The 18,537-nt window shown below is 45.5% G+C and overlaps 1 protein-coding gene across 3 annotated transcripts in view; it reads right to left on the bottom strand.

Moving 5' to 3' along the window:
• Positions 1–1,236: 1,236 nt before the first annotated feature.
• Positions 1,237–18,537, bottom strand: part of PLCG2 (phospholipase C gamma 2) — a 142,983-nt gene continuing 125,682 nt past the window's right edge. For 2 of the 3 annotated variants that reach the window (XM_070760456.1, XM_070760459.1), the window contains 4 exons: positions 12,303–12,391; positions 9,266–9,444; positions 5,728–5,813; positions 1,237–1,715 (listed from right to left, as the gene is read on the bottom strand). In XM_070760456.1, the coding sequence (XP_070616557.1) occupies positions 5,771–5,813; positions 9,266–9,444; positions 12,303–12,391 (311 nt within the window). In that variant the 3' untranslated portion in view covers positions 1,237–1,715; positions 5,728–5,770. Of the gene's footprint in view, positions 3,706–5,727; positions 5,814–9,265; positions 9,445–12,302; positions 12,392–18,537 lie in introns of all 3 variants that reach the window. The other variant, XM_070760457.1, reaches the window with a different exon arrangement.

The raw sequence follows: 18,537 nt of genomic DNA, 5'->3' as shown, positions 1-18,537 counted from the left end.
GATAGGTAAACAATGATAGATAATAGATACACAGACAGGCATGATAGTTGATAGATGATAGAGACAGATGATAGACAGACCAAAATATGATAGATAACATAGACAGATGATAGATGGACATGATTGATGATAGACAGACAGATGAAAGATGGGTGGGTAGATGATATAGATGGATAGATGATATAGACAGATGATAGACATGATAGGTAGACAGATGATAGGCATTAGATTGATAATGATAGGATGATAGAAAGATGAGATAGGTAAATAGATGATAGACAGACAGATAGATGTTAGGTAAACATGATAGATAATAGACAGACCAAAAGATAAAAGATAGAGGATAAACATGATTGATAGATAATAGATGACTGATAAATAGATGTTGGATGGATAGGTAGGTAGGTAGGTAAGCGTGATATAGACAGATAGAGACAATAGATGATAGGTAAACATGACATAATAGGCAGATGAAAGATAGACGATAGACAGATGATAGACATGATTGATAGTAGATAGATTATAGATGGGTGGATAGACGATATAGATGTCTATCATCTGTTTACCTATCATCTACTATCATGTCTACCAATCATCTTATCTTGTTTATCATTCTATCTCATGTATGTATCCACCTATTTATATATCATCTATCAGTCTATCATTTCTATTGTCTGTCTATCATCTATTATCTATCATGTTTACCTATATCATCTGTGTCTATCATGTCTATCATGTTTACCTATCATCTATCATGTCTCCATCATCTATCAATCATCAATCTATCATCTATTATCTTTACCTATCATCTATCTCTAATATCTTATCTATCTTATCTATCCATCCATATCCATCTAACCATCCATCCATCTCTAATATCTATCTATCTATCCATCCATTATCTGTCTGTCTGTCCATCCGTCCATCCATATCTGAATATGGCATCCCGGTCCCAAATCGGGGTTGATAAGCCCCCCCGACTGTGGGAGTACTGTACTGCAACCTGCAAAAAATGCAACCCAGTTATCAAGCCCCCAAAACACAATCACGTAACTGTGTGTGTATATTTGAGGAGGGGTGAACGTTGGAGCGCTGGAACCAGGTCAGAAGTAGCGCTGGGGAAGTCTGTCATAACTGGACGGTCGCTAAGCAAGGATTACCTGTACTTAATATGAAAATTTTCATTTCTTTGTATCCTGTGATGCCGTTCAAAGTTGAAACTGGAGGAAAAAGTTATTTCAGTAATGACACGGAATAATCATTTTAATATGCTCCAGGGCCTTCAAAGTTGCCACAAAAACAGCCACTTTACAAAGTCACCCAGACAAAATATATACATTTATACTTGTCGTGTTTTAATCCCCTACAATTGTACAAATCTGTGTAAATTTAGTGCCATTCAGCCTTATACATACACTCATTCCTTTTGACGTACACAAACATTTAGAAATAAATAACGCTCCAGCCTCGTAACTCGGAAACGGATTTTACAACTTTTTTAAAAAACCATGCACGCACGAAGTTGGTTTTTTTTCTTTTCTGACTTTTTTTTCCTTCTAGATCTTGCATAGGAATAATCAGGCATGCTCCATAATCCAGCAGGTGGTTTAGCCTCCTTTTTTGGTCTTTATATTATTTCAAAACTTTTAATCCGGTCAAAATACAGTGGATGTCTTCTCTTCCAGAAAACAGGCAGGCGGGCAATACAGTTTCACCTAGCAAAGGCACAAGAAAAGCATAACACTGGGTTTGTTTAGGTTTGGGGAAAGTATGCCTATGTCTCTCCAGCACTCTGCGAGCTTCATCGGTTGCCGATTGGTATCTGAACGCAATTCAGTGTTGGTTATGACCTATATAGACTTACATGGCATTGGACCAGATTACTTACGGGACCATCTTCTGTCTCATATATCCCAGCAGCTGGTTAGGTCCCACCAAGTTGGCCTTCTCCAGGTCCCATCAGCTAGACCAGTGTTTCCCAACCTTGGCAACTGGAAGATATCTGGACTTCAACTCCCAGAATTCCCGAGCCAGCGAATGCTGGCTCGGGAATTCTGGGAGTTGAAGTCCAGATATCCTCCAGTTGCCAAGGTTGGGAAACACTGAGCTAGACAATGTCGTCTAGGGGAAGAGCCTTCTCTGTGGCGGCCCCAGCCCTCTGGAATCAACTCCCTCCAGAGAGTCGCACTTCCCCCCCTGCCTTTTGCAAGAGTTTAAAGATCTATCTCTGCCGGCAGGCTTGAGCCATTAAGTCTATCATCTTCCCCCGGCCAGTGAATGTATAGGTTTGATTGACTGTGAGTGATTGACCTTTTTAAGAAACAGGTTATTTAGTAGGTTTTAATATGCTTTAATTTTGGATTTCTATGTTATGCTGTGAGCCGCCTTGAGTCTGAGGAATAGGGCAGCATAAAAATCAAATAAATAAACAACAAACATTGGAATTGATGCAGGTCGCCCTAGACCAGGAGTGTCAAACCGGATTTCATTGAGGGCCGCATCAGGGTTGTGTTTGAACCTGGAGTGACAGGTGAGCATGGCCAGCTTGATATCACTTGTCAAGGCTCCATTTTTGGCCTCAAAGTCCTCCTGCTTCCCTCTGCCAGCAAAAATTGAGCCTGGGTAGGCCGCATGTGGGTCTCCCTCCATTTTCACTGGCAGAGGACTTCACTGTTTCCAAGGTGGCCCTGCAGGCCAGATCCTAGCACCCTTCTAAGATTTGGAAAGCACCGGGCTCCCATTTACCAGACAAGCACCTGTAAGTTTCCAACCTCTGAAAAGTGGAGAGATAAACTCCGGCGGCAACACGGAAGGCCAAAAACAGCCCTTCATCCTGTGCCTACAGGATGAGGAAGCAATTTTCTCTATCCAGTTAAATCGGACTCTTAAACATAAAATGAGAACAGTGATCCCAGTGGAGAAGGACCAGTAGTTAACATTGTTTTGTAGAAGTGGTGGATCAGTGTCAAAGTTTTCCCAATTCTCGATAGAGGGAGAACCAGCAACCACCAGCAATTTGTCTGAGGACTGAGTCAAACAGGGGTCCCCTGGCTCACGGGCAGGAATGATTGGTTAAAAAAAAGACTTAGTCCTTTTGGATGAATGGACGAGGACAATTCTAGCTCCACCCTCTATGGAGAAAGGTGCTGATAAGTTTAGGAAGCCGAGGCTAAAATATACGATGAACGGTTGTAGGAATTGGGTATGTCTAGGCCAGGGGGTCAGCAACTCTTTCATCCTTCTGATACAGCTCCCTGTCACTGGTCGGCTCCCCAATTGATAGGGCTTTCGGTTAGGACAGATAGAGGAAAAAGGATGCCGCATTAGGAGGAGACAGATGGAGGAAGCGGTCCTCTGCTCAATTCCAGAATTGAATGGGGTTGGGGGCTTCCCTTTAGGACCTTTGTGGCTCTTTGAGTGCTTAAGGTTGCTGACCCCTGGTCTAGGCTAACAAAGAGGAGTGTGTGTGTGTGACATAATGGTAGTCTTCCAATATTTGAGTGGCTGATACAGAGAGGAGAGGGGTCAACTTAATCGCCAGAGCATCTGTAGGCAGAACACGAAGTAACGAATGGAAACTGTTGTGAGTGGTCCCCGACCAGCCCAGTTAGTCACAGATTCTGAGGAGGATGAACCGGATCCTTCTTGGTACCCTCGGCCAGTGTTCTTGGCGGCTGAGTCAGAGTGAATTGGAACCTGAGAAACCTTGGAGAGAGGCGGCATATAAATGAAAAGGAAGGGAAGAAAGAAAGAAACAGAGACTATAGAAACCTCAATTATGGTAATGTCTGACTCAGAGGAGGAGGGGACCAGGAGCCCCTATTAGATGCCAGAGCAAACAGAAATACATTTATGGGAAAAGTTCTAGAAGGTGATATTTCTATGAAAGAAAGTCTAGACAGTAAATATATCTAGGAGACAGTTGACCACACCCAGACAGTATATACCGTATTTTTCGGTGTATAAGACGCACCTTTTTCCACCCTAAAATAGGCTGATCATTAGGGTGCGTCTTATACACTGAATGTAGCTTCCCTTTTCCCCCCCCCCCCACCCCAGCCCTAACTAGCTGCTGACGATCTTCCCAACTCTTACCTTGCAGGCTCTTTCATTGTTACTCTCTGTGAAGAATGTTTTCCAAGCCCTAAGTCTTTGCAGGGTTTGTTTCATTACTCTAACTTGCTCTGAGTAAGTTTCTTTCAGCCCTAACCAGGTGCTAACAATGTTCCCAGCTCTTACCCGCTTGCAAATTCTTTCATTGTTACTCTCTGCAAAGAATGTTTTCCAAGCCCTAAGCCTTTGCAGGGTTTTTTCCATTGCTCTACTTGCAACATAAGGAAGATCTGAGGAAGGCTACGCAACTGGGATCGGATGGAGTGTGAGTTCGGATGGGGGCGGCTAGCTTTCCGCCAGGTTCTTTTCTTTTAAAGAGAGAGATAAAAAAGGGGGTGGGCAAATAACCAGCTTCTCTAGAGAAAGAAATGTGTATCTCCCATCAATTGCAGTGTAAAGACAGAACTCACACTCCAGCCAATTGCAGGTGCAAAGACTTCCTCAGATCTTCCTCAGCTGGGCTTGGCTTCTCACTTGCGGCTGCTATGTCTTCAGAGCCTGGAGCTGTCATGCAATTGCAGAGTGATGCAGCTCTAAGTCCAGCTAAAGCAGAAGCGGGTGTGAATCTGAACCGTGGGGTGGGTAGGTATGGGGGGGAAGAGAACCAGGAGGAGAGCCGAGTCTGGAATGACTGGTGGAGGAATTCTGGGAGTTGAAGTCCACAAGTCTTAAAACTGTCAAGTTTGAAGTTTGTAAAAAGTGTACATGGTTTAAAAAAGTATTCATGGTTGTAAAAAGTATTCTGCTACAATGGTATTTTATTAAACAATTTAGTTCACCATTTAGTTCAGAATACTTTTTTTCTTATTTTCATCCTCTAAAATCTAGGTGCACCGAAAAATACGGTAAGTGAGGATTTATGGGTAAAGAGGTGTGGAGTTGCAACATTTGCAATGGAGAAGGTCCTAGATCCAGGGTTCCAGAAATGCTTTGCTAGCAAACTGCTGTTATTCCTTTAAATCCATCCTGCGGAGATGCAGCTGTCTGAGGAACATCTGAAGAATGTGACTGTGTGTAAAAAGACCTGACATCATTGAAGAAAGTCTGCTTTGGATCTCAGCCACAGCCATGTTATCTATCAATTAATTTGACCAGGAACGCTGCCAACATGGACTGAATTTCTGACTCTGTTTTGTACAAATCATTCTTAAATATAGTTTTGTTTTTGGTTTAAATTTTGTGAGTGGGTGCTTTTTTGTTCCGATCCGAGTAGGCCCAAGCAGAACAGAAACTAATCAAAGAGAGATTGTATGTAAAATTACATCTCTCCTTAAATTGTAAAATTAAGGTGTTTCCTGTCAGTGAGAACAATCCCAACTGGAGATCTGAAAGAAGAGAATGGACAACCATTGGTCTATAATTGTACAGTGTCTCCTGCTTGAACAGAGGGTTGGACTAGAAGCTTCCTACGTCCCATCCAACTTTTGCTATTCTGATATTTTTATCTACCCACCATAGATAGATGTTTTGTTTGGAACATAAGATGACAAAGCTAAAACCTCACCTCATTGCAAGTGGGGGAAAAAACCTGTTAGAAAATTGTTTTTTGATCTCTTCCAAGACCCACAACCTCCGAGTTAAGCAGTATTTTCAGGGCGCGGTAGGAGTTCTTACCAGGTGGGTTTTACATAGAACCCATCAAAGGAAACTCTGGTTTCTAGGAATAGAATTTGCTGTTGCTAACTCGTTTCTCTTTCAATCTGAAAGAAAGCAGAGGGGGAAAGAATCAGAAAGGCCACTTGACATGCACGAGCTCTCTTCTTCCCTAGCATTGCGATTTCTTAAAACTACTTGAATGCAAATAATTCAAAATAAGTAAAAAGGGGATAATAAATTGGTAGGAGACAAATTTGCAGATGGTACTGCATACTTTTGGAAGCTCCAAGCTATTTTATTAATCATTCATTCATTCATTCATTCATTTGTCCAATAGACAATACATGTGGAAGAGAATAGACATGAAATAGTATATATAAAGATGATATGTAAAAATAAAGGAGAAGATATATGAAAGGAAGAAAATATATATGATATATGAGATAAAGGAAAGACAATTGGACAGGGGACGAAAGGCACACTAGTGCACTTATGCATGGCCCTTACTGACCTCTTAGGAACCTGGAGAGGTCAATCGTGGATAGTCTAAGGGAGAAATATTGGGGGTTAGGGGTTGACACTATTGAGTCCGGTAATGAGTTCCATGCTTCGACAACTTGATTGTTAAAGTCCTATTTTTTACAGTCAAGTTTGGAGCGGTTAATATTAAGTTTGAATCTGTTGCGTGCTCGTGTTGTTGCGGTTGAAGCTGAAGTAGTCATTGACCGGTAGGACGCTGCAGCATATGATCTTGTGGGCAATACTTAAATCGTGTTTTAGGCGCCGTAGTTCTAAGCTTTCTAGACCCAGGATTGTTAGTCTATTTTCGTAGGATATTCTGTTTCGAGTGAAGGGCTCTTCTGGTGAAATATCTTTGGACTTTTTCAAGGGTGTTGATGTCCGAGATGTGGAATGGGTTCCAGACAGATGAGCTGTATTCTATTTTATGTATGCATTCATTTTATAAAACAGCCACTTGACATCAACTCTGGCCGACGCATGCAATTTTTTAATTAAAAAAACCCAGCAACTAATAACTGCAATATAGCAAGCTTATTGTACCCAAGGCAGTTCAGACAACCCAAACAAGCTCACAGGGCCAATGCTGGTGGGAGAAACCACATCATTTGGGTCATTTATCAACTGTGACTGTTCATCTGTTGCCCGACTGGTTTTGTAATTTCTATTTCAAATGCTTACTCTCCTGTCTTTAATAAGCATCTCAATATGGAATGTAGTAGAATACAAAGCTGTAAATAAATAAAGCACGGTGTTTTCTGACTTTGAATTGAATGTTCTCCAAAGGATGGACTTGCAGAATTTGTTATCTAGTCAACTTCCAACATTCAATTCTATTGCCCACTTATTTCAGTTATTTAATCAAATTCTTTGAGGATCCCTTGATGCCACAAAATTATCTGCCACAACATCCTACCTATCAATGGCTACTTCACCTTCAACTACAATAATACTCCAGCAAACAATAGATACAATTTCGAGGTGAACCACTCCAAACTCGATTGCAGAAAATATGACTTCAGCAACGGAGCAGTCAGTGCCTGGAATTCCGTACCTGGCTCAGTTATTACATCTTCAACCACCCCAAACTTTAACCTTAAACTGTCTACTGTGGACCTCACCCCATTCCTAAGAGGTCTATAAGGGGACATGTATAAGTGCACCAGTGTCTTCTGTTCTTGTTCAAACTGTCCCCATTTATTTCCACCCATTTCCTATATTGGTTGCCGATCAATTTCCGGTCACAATTCAAAGTGTTGGTTATGACCTTTAAAGCCCTACATGGCATTGGACCAGAGTACCTCCGGAACCGCCTGCTACCGCACGAATCCCAGCGACTAATAAGGTCCCACAGAGTTGGCCTTCTCCAGGTCTCGTCGACTAAACAATGTCGTCTGGCGGGCCCCAGGGGAAGAGCCTTCTCTGTGGCGGCCCCGGCCCTCTGGAATCAACTCCCCCCGGAGATTAGAACTGCTCTCACCCTCCTTGTCTTTTGTAAACTATACAAGACCCACCTATACCGCCAGGCATGGGGGATTTGAGACATCTTTCCCCCAGGCTCCTTATAATTTATGTTTGATATGTATGTGTTGTTTGATTTTAATATGATAGGGTTTTAGTTATTTCTTTTAATATTAGATTTGTGCTACTATAATATTGTTTTTATCATTGTTGTGAGCCACCCCGAGTCTTCAGAGAGGAGAGGCATACAAATCTAATAAATTATTATTATTAATTATTATTATATTACTGAAGAGCTGGGAGTGGCGCAGCAGGTAGAGTGCAGTACTGCAGGCCACTGAAGCTGACTAGATCTGTAGGTCAGCAGTTCAAATCTCATCACTGGCTCAGCCTTCCATCCTTCCGAGGTGGGTAAAATGAGGACCCGGATTGTGGGGGCAATATGCTGGCTCTGTTAAAAAGTGCTATTGCTAACATGTTGTAAGCCGCCCTGAGTCTAAGGAGAAGGGCGGCATAAAAATCGAATAAATATATAAATAAATAAATATTCATAAATACTTATATCTGTTACCTCGTACATGTTCGAAAAATAAAATGACTATCCAAAGGTTATGGAGATTTGAGCGTTAGTCTGGCAAGATCCTGTCAATAGTGAGCAATAATAAAGTACAGTGGTACCTCTACTTAAGAACTTAATTCGTTCCCTGGCCAGGTTCTTAAGAAGAAAAGTTTGTAAGTAGAAGCAATTTTTCCCATAGGAATCAATGAAAAATGCGTGCAAACCCATTAGGAAAGAAATAAAAGCTAAGAATTTGGGTGGGAGGAGGAGGAAGAAGAGGAGGAGGACAGTCGCTGCCGAAGGAAGAAGGTGAGGTGAGGGGAATCAAAAAAATCCAAAACTTTAAGGCTTAAAAAAAAAAAGGAACTCTGAGGCAGCGAGGAGGAGCATTCACCCTCCATACACGCGGTGGGAGGTTGCCTCCCATACACTGCGCCAGAGAGAGCAACCCAGGGGGAATGGCAGGGAATTGGCTGGGCCTTCATGCCACTCTCAAATTTCCTGGGAAATTTTTCCGGGTTCGAGTTCTTAAGTAGAGAATGGTTCTTAAAGGGGACATGATCGAAACATTTAAATATGTCAAAGGGTTAAATAAGGTTCAGGAGGGATGTGTTTTTAATAGGAAAGTGAACACAAGAACAAGGGGGCACAGTCTGAGGTTAGTTGGGGGAAAGATTAGAAGTAACATGAGAAAATATTATTTTACTGAAAGAGTAGTAGATGCTTAGAACAAACTTCCAGCAGACGTGGTTGGTAAATCCACAGTGACTGAATTGAAACATGCCTGGGATAAACATAGATCCATCGTATGATCAAATACAAGAAATACTGTAGTATAAGGGCAGACTAGATGGACCATGAGGACTTTTTCTGCCATCAATCTTCTATGTTTCTTAAGAAGAGGCAAAAAAATCTTGAACACCTGGTTCTTATCAAGAAAGGTTCTTAAGTGGAGGTGCCACTGTATTGTGAAGTCACTTCCGGTGTCGTTCTTGGTTCTTTGGGCCTGGCACATACCTCTTGTTGCAGGTTTCCTGATAGACCTGCAGCTGCCCCTCATTTGCACTGAACTCTCTCAGCAACGCATCCCGGCTGGGACTCCGGATGTTTCGCCGAGTGTCGTATAACTCATTGTTCAGTTCCGCTTGCCGTTGACGCAGCTGCCGAAAGGAGGAGTATAGATCTTCCTCGCCTTCCTTTAGAGGAGAAAAGAAAGGAAAGAAAAAGGAAAGGGGTCTTAAGCCATGTTAGAACATATTCTGCCGGCGTGTTTCAACCGCCCGTAATTACAGGGTAATTAGTCCAGGAAGACACACACCACACGATAAAAGGAAAAACCAAACGTTTTTATAAACAGAAAAACAGAAACAGCTCCCTTTTTAAATGTCAAAGGGATTTTCTTGTACGCACAAGGCACAGGTTAAATGCAGTCCAATCGCTCACCCAATAACTCTGAAATTGAATCCAATTCTAAAGTCCAGAGAGTCCACACACACAACCCTGAAGAGCAAAAACCACGATCTTGACGAAACAATGAATCAGATAAACTGCCATGAGGCTAAAACACCAAGCTGCACTGTTATCTGTAGCACTAATTACAGCAGCCCCACCCAACCACAGGTGGCCTCATTTTCTCTTGTAATAATCCTTCAGTTGTTGTCTCCTATGCATCACTCTACGCATGCGTGGATGTGTCATTAATTCTTGTTCAGAATCCAGGGATGATACAGATGATTGATCTCCTCCTGGGCTGTCTGCCAAACTCCCCTCTTCCCTGTCACTCACGCTTCCTTCGTCAGAGATTCCATCGGGAGCAAAATAGGCCTGCGGCATGTGGATGTTTCCCCCACATCCACCTGCACATTCCTTGGGGCAGGAGCTGGGCCAGAGCTAACCACAACAGAACACAACTGACAGAAAAGCAAAAATTAGATTGGACGGGCCAGCTGGAGGTGGTTTCAAGAGTTATGCCCATGAAACTGAAAGTAAATTTAAGTCAACTAAATTTTTGCCGTTAAGTTATATCAGAAATTGGCCGGATTGAGTCACTCCTGGAAAGACAAGGACTTTTTATTTTAAACCAAAAGAAATATAAACACATGCATAGTTTTTTATATGGGTTTATAGCTTTGCTGGCTGGGGAATTCTGGGAGTTGAAGTTCACACATCTGAACGAGGTTAAAGCTGGGAAACACAGATTTAAACTGTTCTGAGTCTAAGCGCTCCTTAAATAAGACGTGGAAAAAAATTATTTTTTTTTTCATTTTGTTCTGTCTAGATCAGTGGTTCTCAAACTTTCTAATGCCGCGACCCCTTAATACAATTCCTCATGTTGTGGTGACCCCCAACTATGAGTCTAGCACCAATTCTCCCAGCAGAGCTTTAAGCTGATTGGCTGGAACGTCAAAGGGACACCCCCAATGTAAATGCCTGATTGGTCGGATTGTAAAATGTGCCACAATAGAAGCTGTAGTTCCTAACATCGTGGGAAATTTGTCATTTCCCATGGTCTTAGACGACCCCTGTGAAATGGTCATTCGACCCCCCCCAAGGGGTCCCGACCCCCACGTTGAGAACCACTGATCTAGATGAATCAACGATCAGAATAAAAACCACAACACACACTCAGAGGATTCAATATAAAACTACATTGTTGTAAACGTCCAGATGAAAACAGGTTAATATTTTTTGTCCATACTGGCAGTGTTCCCAGCTTAATAGCCTCTGAGATAAGAAATTAATCCTGGGCCAGAAGCCAACCCTCATTAGAAGAAATTCGTTGACAGCGTTTCTCTCAATTATCAGAACTTATCCGGAGCCTTTTTCAGAAGATGCAAAGTACATTTGGTTAAAGTGATCTGAAAGCAAAAGTGCTCACCATGGCCATGTTTTCAGACTTTTTCGTCATGCCCTCTTCTCCCAGGCCTGTCACTTATATAGGGACCAGGCGTAGCCAAGTGCTCCACAGAGCTACTAATGCCAAGACCTTTTCTTTCTCAGATATTCTTGCCTTGATATTGTTCCCCTGATCCTTGCATCTAACAGGGGCTCCTCCCCATCGTCTAATTCCCCATTGTCCTCTGACTCACTCCATACCAAAACTGTGGGTGCTACAGTCTTTACTTGATCCACAGACTTTAACTTCTCCCCACTCTCAGGGGACAAGAACACTGGCCTAGGATACCAATATCTGGTTTCTGGACACAATTCAAAGTGTTGGTTATGACCAATAAAGTCCTACGTGGCATCGGACCAGATTATTTGCAGGACTGCCTTCTGCCGCATGAATCCCAGCAACTGGTTACGTCTCACAGAGTCGGCCTTGTCCAGGTTCCATCAAGTAGATAGTGTTTTTAATAGGAAAGTGAACACAAGAACAAGGGGGGACAATCTAAGATAGTTGGGGGAAAGATCAGAAGCAACGTGAGAAAATATTATTTTACTGAAAGCGTAGTAGATGCTTGGAACAAACTTCCAGCAGATATGGTTGGTAAATCCACAGTAACTGAATTTAAACATGCATGGGATAAACATATATCCATCCTAAGATAAAATACAAGAAATGGTATAAGGGCAGACTAGATGGACCATGAGGTCTTTTTCTGCCGTCAATTTTCTGTTTCCATGTTGCAATAAACTCACACGGAGTAATAGGATTGTGTGTTTGTTAGCAGGATTTACTGGGTCAGGGATTTTGTGTCTTCCACTGTGAGTTGCACTGGGTCGGGGGAGTGCACGAAGGAAGGCTCAGCCAATCTCATTGCACACACGTACTCTGACAGTCAAGGTTTGGGGTTTGAATTTGAGATTGGAAGCCCCAAAACAAAGACACGTCCGAATGGAAGCTCTGAACGGAACCTTTATTTCTTCTCCCGAATCACAGCTGATCAACTCCTCAGCTGCGTTTCAGGATGATTCCGGCTCCTGAGCATGCGCAGAAGCCTAATTGTATGTGCATGTGCGTGGAATGAACGCACGTGTGCCAAACGTGGCAATGTGTGCTGGGGGGGAAAGGCAAAGTGGAGCCCATTCCTGAATCAGACGTCCAACTTACCAAGATCTGTTGCATTTCACAATATACCAGGAGGGAAGCCAGCTCTATGTCTTCGCTATATCCGTTTTTGAGGGGGACTGACCGATAACCTAAAAGGGGCAGGGGAGAAAGTGTTTTAATGGCCACTTCGAGGCAGTCTCGGATTTCACACACCTGAAAGAACAGACCGAGGCTCACCTGTTCTTCTCTTGAAAGGACAGAGTTTAGTAGGAAGCGGCAGGAAAGAGAAGGCACCGCGAAGGATCGCAAGACCATCACCCACGCCCCAGAGCTGGAAAAAACCACAAGCAGTCGCAAGAGATCTGAACTTCTGCAACAGGTCAAAAGCAAAAGAAGAAATAGAAGCGGTCCAGACAATTTTATTTATTTTTTTAGTGGGAGGAAAGTACAGATGGAACAGTAACAGAGTTGGAAGGGACCTCGGAGATCATCTAGTACAACCCCCTGCTCTCACAGGAGACATATACTATTACAGTGATACCTTGTCTTACAAACTTAATTGGTTCCGGGACGAGGTTCTTAAGGTGAAAAGTTTGTAAGATGAAATAATGTTTCCCATAGGAATCAATGGAAAAGCGATTAATGCGTGCAAGCCCAAAATTCACCCCTCCTGCCAGCCGAAGAGCCCGGTTTTGCGCTGCTGGAATTCCCCGAGGCTCCCATCCATGCGAAACCCCACCTCCGGACTTCTGTGTTTTTGCAATGCTGCAGGGAAATCCCAACAGGGAAATCCTAGCATCGCAAAAACGAGTGCTTCGCTGGCAATGGAAGTCCGGAGGTGGGATTTCCAAGTGAAGGGAGCCTCAGTGAAATCACAGCATCGCAAAAACACCAAAGTTCTCAAAACTCCACCTCCGGACCTCTGTGTTTTTGCAATGCTGCGATTTCACTGAGGCTCCCCTCGTTGGGAAACCCCACCTCCGGACTTCCGTTGGCAGCGAAGCACCCGTTTTTGCACTGCTGGGATTCCCCTGCAGCATCACAAAAACATGGAAGTCCGGAGGTGGGGTTTCCCATGGAAGGGAGCCTAAGGGGAATCCCAGCAGCCCAAAAACGGGTGCTTCGCTGGTAACAGAAGTCCAGAGGCGGGGCATCCCATCGGCGGCGCTGGGTTTGTAAGGTGAAAATAATTTGTAAGAAGAGGCAAAAAAATCTTAAACCCCCGGTTTGTATCTCGAAAAGTTTGTATGATGAAGCGTTTGTAAGACGAGGTATCACTGTACTGTTAAATGGCTGTTCTATCTCTTAAAAATTTCCAGTGTTGGAGCATTAACAACTTTTTCTTTTTTGGAAAAATAAACTTCATTAAATATATACATTAAAAGCACCACAATATACAATATACAGTGTTCCCTCGATTTTCGCGGGGGATGCGTTCCGAGACCGCCCGCGAAAGTCGAATTTCCGCGAAGTAGAGATGCGGAAGTAAATACACTATTTTTGGCTATGAACAGTATCACAAGCCTTCCCTTAACACTTTAAACCCCTAAACTGCAATTTCTCATTTCCTTAGCAACCATTTAGATTATTACTCACCATGTTTATTTATTAAAGTTTATTTAAAAAAATATTTATTAAAGGCGGACAAAAGTTTGGCGATGAGGTATGACGTCACTGGGCGGGAAGGACCGTTGAACTTACCTTAACGGTCTTCTCGATGTACTGCGAGGAGAGTCCAACGTGCGTGATACTTCAGCCTGATTGGTTAGGGACTGAGTTAAATTAGAATATTAATTAGCTCCACCCTGTAGACCCTCCCTTGTAGCTCAGTCAATAAAACGAAGGAGTAGTGAAATCAACAGAACTTTATTAACTTAACTAGAACTGTAACTGAGCCCCTGGGCCCCAAGGTCGGGTTGGGTTTGGACTCTCCTCGCAGTGCATCGAGAAGACCGTTCAGGTAAGTTCAACGGTCCTTCTCCAATGCACTGCTGCGGAGAGTCCAACATGGGATATGCCCAAGACTAAGACAACAGGGTGGGTGACGACTGGACCAGGGGCGCATGCGACACACCCCCCCTCTGTAATACCCTACGGCCAAAGGCCGCCTCTGCAGATGCAAATGAGTCCAGTTTGTAATGTCTAATGAACGTGTCCGGAGTGGCCCACGTTGCTGCTCGGCAGATATCTTCCAGAGGCGCTTGGGTGGCCCACGCCTCTGAAGTTGCAGCGCTCCTCGTGGAGTGTGCCGTAATGTTGCCTGGTACAGTTCTTCCTTGGGAAGTGTATGCTGTAGCGATGCATGATGTTATCCAGCAACTAAGCATCGTCGGGGATACTCTGGTCCCCTGTGAAGGAAGTCCAAATGATACGAACAAGGCCTCCGTCTTGCGGAACGGCGCCGTCCGCCGAATGTAGATTTTGACAGCCCTGCGTACGTCCAGTTTATGCCAGCGCAGTTCGAGTGGATAACTCCCCTGCGCGCAGAAATCCGGAATGACGATGTCGTTAGACCTATGAAACAGGGTATTTACCTTCAGTAGGAATGTCGGGTCAAGCCGCAGGACCACCCGATTCTGGTGAAAGATGCATAAGTCCGATCTCACCGATAGGGCCGCAAGTTCGGACACCCTTCTAGCTGATGTGATAGCCACTAAAAAGGCTGTTTTAAGTGACAGCAATCGAAAGGAAATAGTGCGTAGTGGCTCAAATGGTGGAGCGGTTAACGCGTTCAGCACCAGTGGGAGATCCCATGAGAGGAATCTGTGCACCGCTTGAGGGCGGAGATTTGATGCTCCCCTCAGGAAGTCTCTCACCCATGGGTGGTGAGAGATGGATCTCCAATTGTCTAGCTTAATTAGTGTGGAGATGGCTGCTACTTGCCTTCGTAAGGTGTTAGGGGCAAGCCCCTTGTCCAGTCCGGATTGCAAGAATGACAAAATGTGTTGTATCGATGCAGATTGTGGTTCCACCTCTTGGTTTGCGCAGAACTGATGGAATGCTGCCCAGGTGGCCTGGTAGATCCTGGTGGTGGATGGTCTGCGGGCCGCTTGGATGGTGGAAATTACATCCTGTGAAAGCGACGACGCCCTCATTCTTTCCCCCTCAAGTGCCACGCGGCAAGTTGCCACCAGTGGGGGTCTGGATGGTAGACTGACCCCTGGCTGAGGGAGACCAGGTTGAGCGGGATCCGCCAGGGCGGTGATATCGATAGGTCCATTAGGTCCGCGAACCACGGGCGGCGAGGCCAGTATGGTGCTATAAACAGGACCTCGGCCTCCTCTCTGATTAATTTGGCGATTGTCTTGTGGATCAGGCATATCGGTGGGAAGGCGTATAGCAGGCCGTCCGGCCATGGGCTCCTGAGGGCGTTGACCCTCTCGGCCCCTGGTGCCGGAAAGCGGGAGAAGAAGCGGCTCAGGTGGGTGTTGTCCGGGGTGGCGAATAGGTCCACCAGTGGTGTGCCGAATCTGTCCGTCACCGCTTGGAATGCCTCCTGTCCCAGACTCCACTTGGATGGGTTGAGAGTGGTCCTGCTGAGCCAGTCTGCCTGCGTGTTGCTGACCCCCGAGATGTGTTCTGCCCTGATTGACAGCAGGTTGGACTCTGCCCATGCCATCAGGGTGTCTGCCTGTTGCATAAGCCTTCCTGACCTCGTTCCCCCTTGGTGATTTATATGGGAACGGGTGGCCACATTGTCCATGAGTATCAGGATATGGTTGTCCTGACACTCTGTCCGGAAGGCCAATAGGGCCAGGAATACTGCCCTCAACTCCAATAGGTTTATGTTGACGTCTGTCAGGTCTGCTGGGGTCCACAGTCCCTGTGCGACCTGGGTCTCGGAGTGGGCTCCCCAACCCGTGAGGCTTGCGTCTGTGGTAATGACCACCTCCTCCTGCTTCAGGAAGGGGGAACCCCGGAGGAGGGCGGATGAGAGCCACCACGTGAGGGAACGCTTGACCGTCCTCGGCAATGTGACTAGGCGGTGGAAGTGGCTGAGCCGTCGCCGTTGGTAAGGCAGGAGAAACCACTGAAGGGGCCTGTTATGCAGTCTGGCCCAGGGTACGATATCGATGCAGGACACGAAGTTTCCTAGAAGTTGGGATAGGAATGCCAGTGATACCTGCCGCTGATGACGGAGGAGTTGGACTAAGTCCCGTATTCGTTGTCGACGTTCGTCTGACAGGAATACTTCGCCAATCTGAGAGTCTATGGTGGTTCCCAAGTGAAGAATGCGCTTGGTGGGCGTCAGATGGCTTTTGGGAAGATTCACCGTAAAACCGTGTTCCTGCAAGATCTGCATGGTAAGAAGTAAGTTCTGTCTCGCCCTCTGAGGATCCCTTGACAATATGACGATGTCGTCCAGATACGCCATGAAGCGTATCGAACGGGATCTGAGGGAAGCTGTTAAAATGTCCAAGAGTTTTGTGAAAGTCCTTGGTGCTGAGGACAAGCCGAATGGCATTGCCCGGTATTGAAAGTGGTTGTTGTTGATACAAAATCTGAGGTATCTGCGGTGGTCTGCGTGCACTGGCACGTGCAGATATGCCTCCTTCAAATCCACTGACGTCATCCAGTCGCCTCTTCTTATGCAGGAGAGGATGGTGCGGAGGGAATGCATCTTGAACCTGACGTATCTGACGTACAGGTTGAGTTGTTTCAGGTTCAAGATGAGCCTGCATCCCCCCGATGCTTTCGGCACCAGAAATACTACGAAGTAATATCCCAGTCCCTGTTGGTTTACTGGTACTGGTTTTATTGCCCCGATGTCTAACAAGTGGAGGATCTCCTGGCATAGGAGTTTCCGCTTGTGTGCACACTTGGTCCAGGGGCACTGAATGTAGCGTTGGTGCAGAGGGTAAAGGAAATCCAACTTGAGACCCTGCAAAATTGTGCTGCGGGCCCAAACATCCGAAGTGGTGTGGTGCCAGGTGTTGGTGAACGCCTGGAGTCGACCTCCTATGGGAATACGTTCCGCCCAGTCACTTGTGTCCGCGGAAACCCTTCTGATTGGTATTTCGGTAGGGCTTCCTGGAGTTCTGGTATTGCGGTCCTCTGCCTCCGTATCCGCCTCTGTCGGATCTGAAGGTATTCTGGGAGTATCCTGTAGAGTATGGTCTTGCAGTCTGGGTGCCCGCCGTAGCAGGCTCCTGCCGAAAGGGCTGTCTACGAAAGAACGGGTTCTGGCGCCGTTCAGTGCGTTTTGCTGATTTTGGAAGCACCTTCCGCTTTTCCTTATCCTCGATAAGGACCTTATCCAGTGATTGGCCGAAGAGTTCAGACCCATGGAAGGGTGCTGAGGCCAGGCGCCACTTGGATTTTGCATCCACTTGCCATGATCGTAACCAGAGCAGTCGGCGCGAGGCCAAGGTGGTTGCCATTGCTCTGAAGGCAAATTTTGACGCATTCAGCGTAGCATCCGCTGAAAACTCTGATGCCAGGATCAGTTTGCTTAGGTCTTGCCTAAGGCGCCCGTCCTCTGGCCCAACTCTGGTTTGCATTTCCTGGAGCCAGAGTATGCAAGCTCTGTTGAAGTAAGAGGCAGCTGATGTCGCTCTGAAAGCCCATGATGCCATTTGATGGGCCTTTCGAATCAAGGTTTCGGCCCTCCTGTCCTCCGGTTTTAGGCCCTCAGCCAATTCCGATGGGACCACTGCATTCGAGACAAGGCTCGCTACTGGTTCATCAATTGTTGGGAAGGTAAGTAAGTTTTCAATGTCCGGGTCAAAGGTGTAAAACTTACGATCCATCATGGACGGTCCCTGCGCCGCAGCTGGATTCTGCCATGGGCGTTTGACACTATCCATAAAAATCTTTGATGATGGAATGTGGTAGGACTCCGGTTGTGGTTCCGTGAAGAGTCGTTCTGCCGGTTGCAGTCCAACTGCTGCCTCAGCAGGTTTAGAAGTGGGTGTCACCGTGGTGACCTGCTTGGCCTTTCTGAGCATGACGTCATAGAGAGCAGGTTTAAAAAGCATAGCAGATATGGGTCGCTCTGGTGGAGGGCCCTCATCTTCAGACAGCTCACACTCGTTGTCTGTATCCACCTCCCCTTCATCCATCTCTGATTCCTGTGGGAATGAGGAATCTAGAGGCACTGACCAAAGGTCTCTTCTGACCGGCCTGGATTGGGTGGCTGGCCTTTGCTGGGCACCCATGGACAGTCCTTGGGTATAGACATTAGTAATCATGTCTTGTAAGGCTTGAGGCATAGATTGCCAGGTGTCATTGGCTCGCAAGCCTGCTGCTGAAGGGGTAAATGTTGCTGATGGAACTGGAGCTGCATGGCTCTGTT

The sequence above is a fragment of the Erythrolamprus reginae genome, chromosome 9 (assembly GCF_031021105.1).
Source record: "Erythrolamprus reginae isolate rEryReg1 chromosome 9, rEryReg1.hap1, whole genome shotgun sequence".
Classification (NCBI taxonomy): domain Eukaryota; kingdom Metazoa; phylum Chordata; class Lepidosauria; order Squamata; family Dipsadidae; genus Erythrolamprus; species Erythrolamprus reginae.
Note: the sequence above shows the minus strand (reverse complement) of the source record. Positions and strands in the feature narration are given on the sequence as shown.